At 39.4% G+C, this 13,518-nt stretch overlaps 1 protein-coding gene across 1 annotated transcript in view; it reads right to left on the bottom strand.

The window, feature by feature from the left end:
• The window catches only part of hcn4 (hyperpolarization activated cyclic nucleotide-gated potassium channel 4), an 85,440-nt gene that overhangs the window by 58,263 nt on the left and 13,659 nt on the right, over positions 1-13,518 (bottom strand). The window contains exon 2 of the mRNA XM_035950316.2: positions 6,136-6,559. Coding sequence (XP_035806209.1) covers positions 6,136-6,559 — 424 coding nt within the window. The remainder of the gene's footprint in view (positions 1-6,135; positions 6,560-13,518) is intronic.

The raw sequence follows: 13,518 nt of genomic DNA, 5'->3' as shown, positions 1-13,518 counted from the left end.
ATGGAGAGCAGAGTGGAGGCGGGTCTTAGAATGAAGTTGAGATCCAGCTGCGGGTGAGTCCGTTGTTGTGGTTATAATGACGCAGTAATACAGAAATCTGTGGATTCAGACTATAAGCCGCATCACTGCCAAAATCTAATCACTTGGTCCTTGTGTCATTTCTGACCTTCTCTGAAAATTTCATCCAAATCCGTTATTTCCCTTTTTTGAGTAATGTTGTGCACAGACAAATAGATGTAAAGACAAACTTACGCTGATCGTCACATAACTCCGTCGCGTTCCTTGGCAGAGTAAATAAAAATAAAAGGCGCTTCCCTAGGTTGGAAGAGTTAAACAGAGACGCCAAGCCATTCGGTTGCTGGTGCAAAAAAAAAAATGAAGGAGCCTGGTGCTCAAAAAGCTCATGTACGCAACTAACGTCAGAAAGTGCTGTCACGTCACGAGTCAGACCCAAAGAGCTGCTGTCAGCTCTGAAACTCACAACTCGTTTACCGGGAGCAACAGTCACTGCTAAGGTACCGACATCAGACTGACCAGGTTTGAGATTTAAAAACACGCGTGTGCTCGTTCATTGCAGAACACGACTTCTTGTTCACCAGATCTCAGCCACTCGTTAATCTGTGTAAAAAACTGACTGAAGATAAAAATGCTTTGTCAAAACTATCCATGTCAAATCAGCATGCTGGTTCCATAAATCCACATGGCATAGCACCAGCATTTAAGAAATGAGCACTTTAATGTTTTTGTTGTTATTATTTGAACTGAACTATAGTTTTCTGTTATAAACTATATTTGTATTTATTCATTTTTTGCACTGTAACTGTTTGCATAGCTGTATTTCAGAGTAAGTAGTGCAAATGGTGCACATATTGTTAAAAGGTGAATCAATGTGCTTTTCCATGTCTTTTACTGATTGGTTGCTAAACAATATATTTGCAGATGGAGTACCTACCACCACCTACTGATCTTTTTAGTATTACTATAATCTTCATTCTGAGTTTGTGAAGGCAGATATCTTCATTTCTTATTAATTAGCTAGATTGTACCCTAACCCCCACCCAAAAGGACAAAAATTCAGGTTTAGGATTATTTTTCACTTTAAGCCCTACAAGTGTGGCTGCAGTAACAAGCTTGCTGTGCCTGACTAACAATGTGTATGTGGTTTGGAATTATTTCCAAAGTCCACATATATCGATATTGATATCAGTTGATATCGGAATTGGAAATTGAGAGTGAGACAATATCGGCATATTGTTTTTTGGCAAAAAAGCCAATATCGGACATCTCTAATTGTAAAGCCCCGTGACACAAATTGGCTTGACTTGATTTCTAGTAGTTCCACCCAAAAAGTGTAAAAGTGGGGAAAACTACTCATCCTTTGTACTCATCATCATTCGTTGCGCTCCAGCATGTGTGATGACAGTTCGTAAAAGTGTGCAGCACTGCTTCGAGCCACAATCCCCTTTGCTGTCTTTTCTGGGAAGACCCGGTGGAGCAGTTTAGGGGTCAAGAATCGTGCTCAAGGACACTTCAACAGTTTGTGGTTATGTGCCAACATGTCTGAGCTTCAGGGTAGCAGAGCAGTATATTCTCCAAAGGACATGCAATTATAGTCCATGTCAACAAAGCTAGCCAAAGCACGCAAACACACACGCAGTAAAACACAACTAACACGCATACATGTATTATAATAAATTCATATTGTTTTCATTGTTCTAGATGATTATTTATTTACCTGTGCATATGTACCTACATATCAGAACTAATTCGTTGACCAATAATGCAGTTTCATCAAACTAAAGCTAGGGTGACCTCTGATAATAACATCCTGTTTTTTCCTCTATGGAGCCATCAGTTTGATTCATCTTGCTGTTATTTCATTTATAATATACTAATTCTATGTCCAAGGACATCACTATGTGTATGAGTTAGCTAACTGTCCCCAAAGGATTACGAAACAGATTTATGACGTGTCGACCCAGCCTATTACTGTGAGAGTGCAGGTCATAGTGGCGCAATTTGTTTTCGAGTGAGGATGTGAAGCAGCAAATGATTAGCTTAGTCACCTTTAGAATGGTTTCTTTATGGAATTTGTCTAGAAGTAATTTGGTTAAGTATCAATCTATTTTTGGTGCCTTCAAAAGGTGCATCCCTTATATCTTTGACAACACTCCTTAGTCACTTCACCTGTAATGCATTTAAACTCCCTTTTGGTATAAATTGCATCTCCATCTATTTGGTGCATCAGATATTATTATATTCATTTGTCTTGTCCTGGATTCCTGAAGAGCTTTCTTCGCTACACTTCAGTGTACGGGAAAAGATTCTAATTTTAAAACTTTGTTCCCAACAGTATCACTCTACGAGGCGTTAAACCATGCAGTAGAGCTCAGTGAGCTGTGTTCAACACTTCCCAGAAGAAGTGTCCTCTCCGTGACTTCTTACGGAAGAGGAAATGGAAATCAAACAATAATAAACCAAATGAGTTCGTGCAGGACTATTTATAGCTTGCAGACACTTGTGAAATGTGAGTGAAACAAAACAGCATTGTCTTTTGGAGGACATCAGGACATCACAGGTCTACAGCTTCTGCCATGTCACTGAAGTACACGTCTCATTGCAGTCTCACATTTGGAGTGGCAAGCAATGCTGAATTGCATTCAGTGATTTTACAGAAACTAGAAGTGTACTGTGTCAAAGAGGATGCTATTTCAATTATGTGTAAACAGGGACAAATAATACATTTTTATGAGTGTTCTTTTGTTTTTGTTTAGTACTTTCTTTATATTCATTGAAAAATACGAACACAATAAAACACAAATAGGACCGTTTCCCTTCCATCAGATTCTCCTCAAAGCTGAGTATGTAGGTGAAGTAAGAGACCGAGGTAAGGTCAGCGGGAAGTCTACCAATATATTTAAAAGGCGATGAGATATATACATGTTGTCTGAAGTGTAGCTGTCAATAGGAAAAGTCAAAAAGTCAGTCAGGTGGTGACATCTTGGCGACAAGTTATTCTGCAGTGACAGATGACATTTCTGTGAGGTTGCATCTGGAGTACTCTGGCACTGAGGCAAAGCTGGCCTTTCACTCTGTCTGCCTAACTAGCATTCATCAGCAAACCCTCACACACACAGACACCGCCCACACAGGGATAGAACATGTAAATGGCAGCTGGCTCCATGAGTCTAGTGTCCCCTCTGTCGTATCGTTTCGATGGCTTTCAGATGCTGCAGTCAAAGTTGTCCTGCAATGTCCTTGCAAGTTTATTTTTTTTTTAATGACATGAATATGAATCATTATTCCTTGTTTTCTTCCCGTCTTTCTGTTTTTCTGTCCCTCTAAAACAGAGCACTAGTCTGGAGTGCTGCTCGATAAAATTCAAACAATGGCTCGTGGCTATAAGCTCGTTCAGCAGCCACTACTGCTATTTCTGTATTTATCTCTCTTTAGTCATTTCTTTTTCTCCCTTCCATTATTTCCTTGTCTTCCCCTTGTTCCTTTGTTGTGTTTTGGCACAGGCTGAACATGTGACAGCCTACTGTCAGCGAATCCACTCTATTCAAATGATGGTTGGCCTGAACTACACGAATCCCTGCCTTCATTTTGGGTTCTGAAGAACAGCAGCAGGTATTCATGCAGACACGGGGCAGCAAAGGGATTCTCCCCCAGTGATTTATTTGAACTTTTCCTCTTTCTGAAATGGCATCACAGAGGCTCTGCATGATTAATGTCACCACACTTATATACACTGTTCTACTCAGAGTGCCAGTTGAATATTGGAAAATCAGCAACTTCACTGAATGCCAGTGGGCAGTTCTGAATAAACTGTGGTTTGATTGGCAATCAGCTCGCTATTCAACCTTTCCAGCTGTCCGTGTGATGTCGTACACTCAGGTGAACACATTCACCGGCTAACAGAGTAGTGCTGCATTTTGACAATATTGTACAAACAGGCTAATTAATGGAGAGCAATACAGTGTTGTTAGTAAGTATTTTTGCAGTTGAGATGTCAGTTTAATCTGTAATTAACGCAAAATATTTTTTAAAAAAGTACAAACGGTTCCTGTGACATGAGCCTTTTCCATGATAAACAGCACTGGCTGCATTTCATAAATAAGATAAAATATCTTTAATTAGTGATGTCACAAAGAGAGAAAGACAACCACTGACTGAAGCTGAAGTTATTGTTTGTTGACTGTGGCTCTGTAGATGAAGACAAATGACTGTTTGATGATCCTCAGTAATACTGAAGCCCAGTGGAGCTCTTTGTCAATAAATCACAGCAAAATAAAAACAAAGTCCTATTCGCACGGGACTAGTATTACCTGGGGGCCTCCTGTAATTTGTAATGATTGTGGAGGTAGTCTGTGATCTTAATCCTGAACAAATCTGCCATGTCCATAATTTGTAATGTGAAAATTCCATGGACCTCTGTGTTTTGCCAAAGCATGAAGATCCATTAATAGAAAGAGCCACTTGAAACACATCAAAGGAGAAAAAAAGGATGATTAAAAGAATGACATGCAGTTAGGAGCATTTCACTGTCTTTCAGCAGGCTCAACTGTTATGTGGCAGTCTAATAATATCATATATTGGGAATAGAGTCAGAATAAAACAGAGCCTTTGCTTATCCTGTGTGAATGTACTGCATCAAACAGAGACTTGGAGGGCAAACTTCTAAATCAAAAAAGGTCAACAATGTAAAACTTGTCCCATGTAAATAGTGCAAAATACATTTTTCTGTCAATTGGTCTGAAGCCGCTCTATTTTTTCACACTTTACAGTTTCAGAAAACATATTTTTTAGTAATGCAAAACAAAACTTTGCTATTTCGTTATAGTACAATATGTTTTACCTTATTCTACGATTAGGCCTTAAAATGTGAGTGTACTGAAATAATAAATCCACTCACAAAATTGACTAATCCCCATTTCTTTCATTAATGTTGAATTTAAAAAGTTATTTAGTGATTGGGTGGAAGATACATGGACTTAAATTCACACAAAAATCAACACTGTGGAGCTCAGTTATGTTTCAATATTTTCACAAGATACACTTCTTGTATCTGCTAAATGTCTTCTAAGCCTGAAAGTCCATAGTCGGACTTGTAACTGAAAATATTGTTTTGCATGTATTGCAGTGATGCAGTGCTGCTATCTGTATAATGACCGTGCTTACGGATTCTGTCAAAGTACTCTTAATTGAAACTCTAAACCGTGAACTAAACCCTCAACCTTGCCCTGCTGCCACCTCCAAGAAGTACAAACTTGTCAGTTGGTTTGTTGTCTTTAGGGAGGATGTGTGGAATGACAAACAGAAGTCCACTACTTCTTCTTATCCAGTGTGTTCTTTCATTTTGTGACTGGCCAACATATATGACCAGCTCTCATTAGGCCGGACCACATAAGTGTTTGCTCCACTCGTCTCTGTAAAATATTAACTTGTGCTGCCCTGACTGTCCCATGTTATCCTCTAGGGGATAGTCGTCTTGTTGACTCCATCCTGAGATTCTGATGCTTCACTTTGCACATTCTACCTCTGAGACTAAACAACAAGATCCATCCAGTGAGAGCAATGGGAACTTTTCTAATTATTGCTGCAATTATAATCATGCTTGTACGGCAGTACTGTCTCTCTGGGCTTTGAGGTCCCACTGCTAGCTGGATGGGCACACAGAGAAAAATGCTAATCAACATCCCAGCTTCATCAACTTATTGGTGGCTGGTGTACGGCAAAAGGGCCTCTTCACTCCTTTCAAGGGTGGTTGCAATCAGAAGCAGCATCTATCCATATTTCCTTCCCAGGGGAAAAAGGGCTCGGCAAACATACCTGCAGTAAATCCCCAGGATGGGAATACTATCTATATTATAATTGGATTCAGGAAGTGAAACCCTATGTGTTTGACTAGTTTCATCAAAATGTAGTCTTGAATGATTGTCAACCACTGCGATTTTCGTGGTATTCTCTCATTTTCATTTGGTTGTTTTCGCTGTGTGAACCCACTTCTAGCCTTCCAGGGAATCAGTTTCCAAAGCACAACTCAGAACAACTCCCAACATACATATGACATAGAAAATTGAACAGCATTGAGCACAACTGTACAATTTAGCACACCGAGATGACGCTTCTTACCTCCTCCCACTGGTGGATGTAGCGAATGAGCCTAGAGAGACGTAGGAGTCGCAGCAAGCTGAGGATCTTGGTGAAGCGGACAATCCGCAAGGCGCGCGCCGTCTTGTAGAAATCTGAGTCAATGCGTGTCTCCACGATGAGGAAGATGTAGTCCACAGGGATGGAGGATATGAAGTCCACAACAAACCAGCTCCGCAAGTACTTGATCTTGATCTGCTGTGGATCCAGGATGATCTCCGTGTTGTCCTCCTTGACGATACCCGTCCTGAAGTTGAGAACCAGGTCCATGAGGAAGAAGGTGTCGGAGACCACGTTGAACACAATCCAGGGAGGTGTGTGCTCGTCCTTGAAGAATGTGATGCCCACCGGGATGATGATGAGGTTGCCAACCATCAGCAGCAGCATGGTCAAATCCCAGTAAAACCTTGTTAGAGAGAAAGAAGTTGAATACTTAATTAAAACACAGTAAATTGTCCAGATCTCCAACTTTGTATAACATTTTCAGTTAGAAACAATCATTGCATATGGCATCATGTAATAATATACACAATGCACACACTTTTCGTTCCAAATAGGGTTAACACTGGACAGCTTTCTAAAGGTTTAAAACCAATATTTGTATGAACTGTAAACACTTCCTGTCTATCATAGAAATCCAACAAATTAAAATAAATGGAGACAGAACAGCTTTGCTATAAATGACACAACTTAGCTGCTTCCACATAAGTTAAAGAAAACAGAATATATTTGTTAACATCTCTAGTGCAATAATGAGTTAAATCTAGAGTGTAAGATATAATAGTGTCTCATGTATTATTTTGGTATGATTTTTTTGTAGATGTAAAATCATAAACTTACTTCTAATGGAACTTTATAGGTTTAATTTTATTTTTATTCTCTAGTTATTATCATGTATGTAAATAAAAGATCACAATTTTAATAGAGGAGTGGATTAATTAACTACTAAACAACTAACATTCTCTGCACTTACACAGTTTAAATTGTTAGATAAAGCATATATAATTCAAAATTAGACTACATTCAGTTAAAGTTCTTTTTTAAAATATGAAGTCGTTTCGTCTTTTGAAAAAAAGAGATTTTTTTGCACATGCTCTCTCATACAAAAACAGGGCACAACTGTTGGTCAGTCATTGGTTATTTCTCCTCGAGTCTCATAAGTGACCAATTATTTTAACCTGAGCTAAGCATTGTGTGCATGTGTGGTGGACGCCAGCTCACAGAGACACAGTGTAATTATAGTGTAATAATTAATCAACAATCTATATAAATAATATGCAACCTCCCCAGCATGCCAGTAGGTGGCTTACATGAAAGCTTTTGTGTTTGAACTGTAAATCACAACTCAAAGGTCAGTAAGGGTTAACTGTTAATTACAAACTGTACTGTGACCTCGTCCATCTTCCAAGCCCAACAGTTTGGACATTAATTGCACTCTCTTCTGGCTTGGTAATTGAATCCAGATTGGCTCTTTTGTGATATATTCTGGATAGTCCACAGATTGCACCATGAGGGGTTCCACATTGTGTGCTGCTCCAGTGATCCTTAGTGATTTACCTACCCACCTTTTACTGGGCTGTAAAGATTTGTCTCTGTGCAAAACCAATATCAGCTGCAGGGTCATAAGAAATAAGAAAAACTGAGGCTACATACAGAATCAGGGTAGGGTTTTACTGCAAGCTAGCTACACTACACCAAGAAATTACTGCTGTTTCACTTCTTTGTGGCAGTTGATGTTTATTGATTTCATGGTGCATTCAGTGTGTTGAAGTAAAGAACTTATCGGTTTACACTGAATTGCTGCTCTACAGAATAAACACAGCCTGATCCAAAAAGACCTCTGGTCCAAGGCAGCCAAAGAGAAAAATGTAAGAGTTTGATACACAAAAACATGCATCCCTTTGTTTTTTCTTTTATTGACAACTAGATGAATCTAAAATAGCCTTTTCTCTTTAAATCCCTTTGAAACATGCGTCATTGAACTGAATTGAATTTGAAGCAGTTTTAAAACTAACACTATGCAATTTATGTGACTGCAATCGCTAATGTTCCACATTACAGCTAATAATGAGATTTTTTTTGGCTGCGTGCATGACCAAACTATATTACTGACGCAGGGTAGAGGCAAATCACTGGACATGTTGGCGCATCATAGTTTCCATCTTACTGATCTTACTGTTATTGTTGCCTCTGAATACATTGTCTCTGTCACAATTGTTAGGACAGACTTAACACCGCTTTGAATAAAAATGCAAAAATGTTTCTGCCAGAAACTACACATGCTGCTATCTAGCAAACACTGGAGTTGTAATGTGCTTGGATTACAGTTTACAAGGGGAAGTCACACTTACACGGGCATACATAAATATACATTACGCACAGACACAGATCTTGGTTTTATGCATGTTGCACACACAGACAGACACACACACCCAGGAAACAGTGACAGTAATTGGAATTCTTCAAAGTAAAAGGGTATCTACTGTTCCAGCTTGTTGTCAAGTGGAGTTATATTTAGACAGACCTTGCCACCACAGTGCTCGCTCACATTAAGGCTGAGAACCCAGGAGGACAAGAAAAAACTTCAAAGGAAGAAATGCAAACATAGGTAATGACATTTGTTCTTTATGCTGCCATGTTTTCTAATATTACAAATTCTCAGTGTTCTGTGCATTTATAAAAACAAACAAACCAACAAACAAACAAAAAACACTCCAAGCACTTGACAGGGTCCAGAACTGAGCTGTATTATCATACAGGATCTGTAACAGCTGCAAATCCTTGCCTTTGTTTTGCTATTTGTACCAGTCACAATGAGTCAGCCACACAAAAAAACTTCACTGTCAAAGAACAATGTCAGCATTTTAATGCTTCACAAGCTTCTTTACAACAAATTACAAAGTACGATGACAAATATCAGCCAATTTCTAAAGCGTGCCACAGTGTTCCTTTGTTCCAGGCAGATGTTGTTTGATTTAGTTTAACACCACACAACTATTGTAAATTTGACAAAAAAGGCAATGTGTACATGGTACTTCTAACGTATTATATAGAGTACCTTTGTTAGTGGTAAAACACCTGATTTATAGTAGATTCTCTTACATTTGGAATTGTCCTTTAAGGTTAAAGAGCACTAATATTAAATTACTTGGCACCATCCAGTAGAAGATAATGTGTGGTAAAACACATGGGTAAACTGGTTCCAATGACATAAGAATGCTAAGAGTCTGCTCGTGCTAAGAGAAGCTAGTGGCTCTGAGAAGCTGCAGTAAGGTACAGTGGTGCTTTGAGTTAAATGCTAACATCAGCATGTGAAGATACTTACAATGATAATGCTAGCATGCTTAAGCAACAGCGCCAGGTGTGTTGGATTTACTGGCATCTAGTGGTGGGGTTGCAAATTGCAACCGAGTGCCACTCGCCTCACCCATACCTTTAAAGTGTGTAGGAGAACCTACACAGACAGTTGAAGAAAGAAGAAAGTTACTCCCTCCTTAAAAATAAACTGATTTCAAGGCAACAAAAATATAACGATTCCTATTTTCAGGTGAGTATGTGCTAATGTAAGCAGGATACATTTTATATAAATTATGTTCCATTTCTGCCAATATATCCCCCTTAAACTGCACACGCTGGACCATTAAAGCTGGAGCAAACAGTATTTTTATGGCATTATTGGGGAAATTCCATTCGAATGTTTCAACAAACAAAATCTAGCCTGTGACAGGAGATTTCAGCCAATCACGCGGCTTTAATTTATATAAAGTGAGAAAGAATGAATATCAACCAAGTCTGAGGTGATTATTGGATATGGGGGCCCAATGGGAAAAACGGACACAATGGATCATTCTCATTCAGTAGTGTAGAATTGAATTGAGTAAAAGCCAAGTATTTAGCTAGATTATCTTTGCACATTTAAAGAATGAGTTCATCTAATGGGAGGAGCTTAGAACACAGAGGGGGGAGAGAAATGCTGCAGGAGAAGGGCTGGATGTTTTCAAATTCAGTGTTTTTTTTCTCTTGGCCTTTTTCAGATTTTTGCCCATTGCAGCTTTAAAGAAGTGAGGCTGATGGTCATAGATCAAAAGCATTAGAAAAATGAAAACACAAAACAAACCATAGAGATAAGGACCTGACAAAGACGTATGGTTTGTCAAAAAACAATCAAAGCTTGCAGAAAAATCGCTTCCAGCAGTTATGTAGTGTCACTCACCAGATGTAGATTGCAGGTATAATGCTGCCATTGGCCACACATCTCCCTTACCACTATCTACGTGTCACTGTTTTCAATACCTCCTTCACTACAGGAAACAAGAACAACCTCCTCCAAGCAGCAACCTACACACTGACAATTTCAAGTTTTGCTGAAGGTTTGGATGGTTAAATGAAGCAACCCTGCTAGTTTTTGTCAGTGAACCCCCTGCGTGCAAATGATTCACCAAAGCAACTCCCTCATCACTATTTTGAGGGAACATCCTCAATACAACCTGTTTAAGCACCACAAAAGACAACTGTAATTGGTTTAAATAAATACAAACAGGTCAGAGTTTGTTTTTCCTCTGAGGTGCAACCAGACCATTGTACATAGTGTGGTGTTAATGCTTGAGAATGGTCTGACTAGCAGCTACATTATAATGCATTAATGGCAGAGAGAAGAAAAAGTTTGAGGCCTGTGCCAGAAAAGAGCTCTGCAACATCTTTGGAGGAGGAATACAATGACAGAATGGTGTTTAAGACCTCTGGACAGCAGTCTGGCACAACACAGCTACTGCTGCCACCTGTCTGAGGAAGCCTCACTTGTCATAGAAGTGTGGGGATTGGTAAGATTAACAACAGCTGCTGTATCCTCATTATGCAAATGCATCTTTCCAAATCTGAAGGGAAATGCATGATTCACAAACCAACAACAGAAAAAACAGAAAGATAAAAAAGATCATGGCACATTTACATGGTGTTATTGCTGTTTTCAGTTGAACCAGTGTACTATGTATCACTAATCAGATAAAGTTGGACTGTGCTAATTCCTGTGATTGACCAACTACTATATCTTGGGATAACGACAGACCTCAATCTGTAGAATTTCAAAGGTCAGTGAAGGAATCTCTGTGCATTCTCTGTGTTGTTCGTTGTGTGGTTTCACATGCACATGTCTGTGTGTAAGTGTAAGTGTGTGTGTGTGTGTGTGTGTTTGTGTGCATGCATGTGTGGAGTAAATGCTCATGATTTCTCCTTTTCACTCTCGTGGTTGCCTCCTAATGGAGGTCAGGCCACCTAAACATAGCAGGGATCCATTTACTGTGTTTTATTATGCACTGGAACCCTGACATAGAAGAACATTGTTCTATAAATACAGTTGGGCGAGTGCGGGATGTTAGGCGGACATTTCAAAGGCATTAAACAATCCCATATCTCTGTGTGCATCCCAAATCACAGACTCAAGCTGTGTGTTGGGATACCACCTGACTTCAAATAAAATGAAAGCGAAATGCAGCGACCTAGCAGTGGTGATATGAAGGTGATATTCCCAAGTGTAGGTGTGGGAGAGAGAAACACTGCGTTTAGAACAAAAATGTATCTATCTTTTCATGTAGCCTTATTTTTCTAGTTTTACTCTTATTGTGTTTTATCTTATTTTATACATACTTGTCATAGGCAACCCTTGTGATGACGGAGATAGTTTGTTCACTCCACTACACACAAAATGTCAAACTGGCAACATGCAGAATCTAATATAAATGTGCTCTGAAAGCTCCAGCTTCTGCTATGACAGCAATTAAATACCATTTGTCCAACAGATGGAAATGACTGATTTCATGGCATTTGCTCTACGTGAATTAATGTTTTTCCTTGGACTTGGTAGCAAATGCATAGACTAAACTAGATATTTCACAAAGTGCTTTTCAGGAAACAAGATATAACAGATAGAAACATTTGATAGAGAGCTGTCTGCATGACAATGAGCGAACTAGCTGGAAAGCTGGTCTGGTGAAACAAAACTTTTAGAAAAATTAAGCCCAGAGAAGCAGAGAAACACCGAAAGCATTGCGAAAGAAACGCAGCGGGATAGCTCACACCTAAGTTGTTATGATGCTAAGAGTTCACTGTACTGATGAAGGGAGCCCTGACATTTCGCTGTCTGGAGGGACAGAGCCACAGCCCACTTTGCTCTCCGGTGGGGTGACCAGGGACGGCGGAAACATGTTGTCACCCTTAGAGTGCAACTGACTACACGATAAGCCTCTCTCATTCTCCTCACCCTGCCAGCCAGACTACCTGAAAGAGACTGTAAAAGCCACCACAAAAGGTTCGAGATGGACACACACTTACCTTTCAGAGTAGCCTATATTTAAATTGAGGAGGCAGTGGACTCGAGAATAAGGCATGTGTAGGTCTGCACATACAGGGGATGAGCAGAGATATATGTTTATATTTGTGCGTGCATGTATGCGTGTGTGCACTTGTTTACATTTCCCTTGTAGAGGCATCTATCTGTTAGCTACCACGCTGGGAGACTGATGGAATAGCATGCCAGCAGAGCATCTGTCACGTCAGGTACAAGAGGTAGACAGCATTTAACAATGCCTACCTTTATTCTGCGCCACACTGACTGAATGGGAACAGGACAAGAGCAGTGGCTGATTCGAGACTACTTCCATGAGGGCGCCAGTGAACATTATGTGAACCGTAAATGTGATTTGGGCTGATTAAATGATTGAAATTTATCTGTTTTTGTATAAAAAAATGTTTCCCTTTTGAATAATTCATTTGTGCGTGCGTGTATGTGAGCATCTTTGCTTCCATTTTCTCTTTGAAGATGTGGTTTGTTATCAGGAGTCCTGCTCAGAAGTACTGACTCACTATGTGTCTGACAATCCTAGTTCATGTTATGTTAAATATTAGCAGCAGAAATCTCTGGTTTCAATTGGACTACGATGGGCATGCATACAGTTCCAATTTTTAGCACTTTTGCTAACCAAATTTCAGAATATCAGGGTTTTTCTTCAGTGTATAGTGTCTGTTTATGTTTGTTTATGTCTGTCTCTCTGTCTTAGCTTTTAAGCCAACCGGCTCTGTAATGCACAGAAAAAAACTGGTTCCCATGACCCATATGACTGTTACAAAGACTACTTATTTCAGTTTAATAATCTGCCACAATATATGGTTCAGGTTTTCTTAAATTCAATTGACTAGAACTTCTCGGTGAGGTAACATCACTCTGATGGTGAAAAACAAACTTTGAGTATTGGTAGGTGGCAAGAATTGAATTGGGGCATTCAGTGTCCAACCTACATGATTATAAACCTAATCACTCCCTCCAACCTCTTGTCTGAATGCATTTTTAAATGGTTGGAAAGCACTGTTAAG

The sequence above is a fragment of the Amphiprion ocellaris genome, chromosome 1, assembly GCF_022539595.1.
Source record: "Amphiprion ocellaris isolate individual 3 ecotype Okinawa chromosome 1, ASM2253959v1, whole genome shotgun sequence".
In the NCBI taxonomy this organism is placed as follows: Eukaryota; Metazoa; Chordata; class Actinopteri; family Pomacentridae; genus Amphiprion; species Amphiprion ocellaris.
This window is presented reverse-complemented; position numbering and strand designations above follow the sequence as displayed.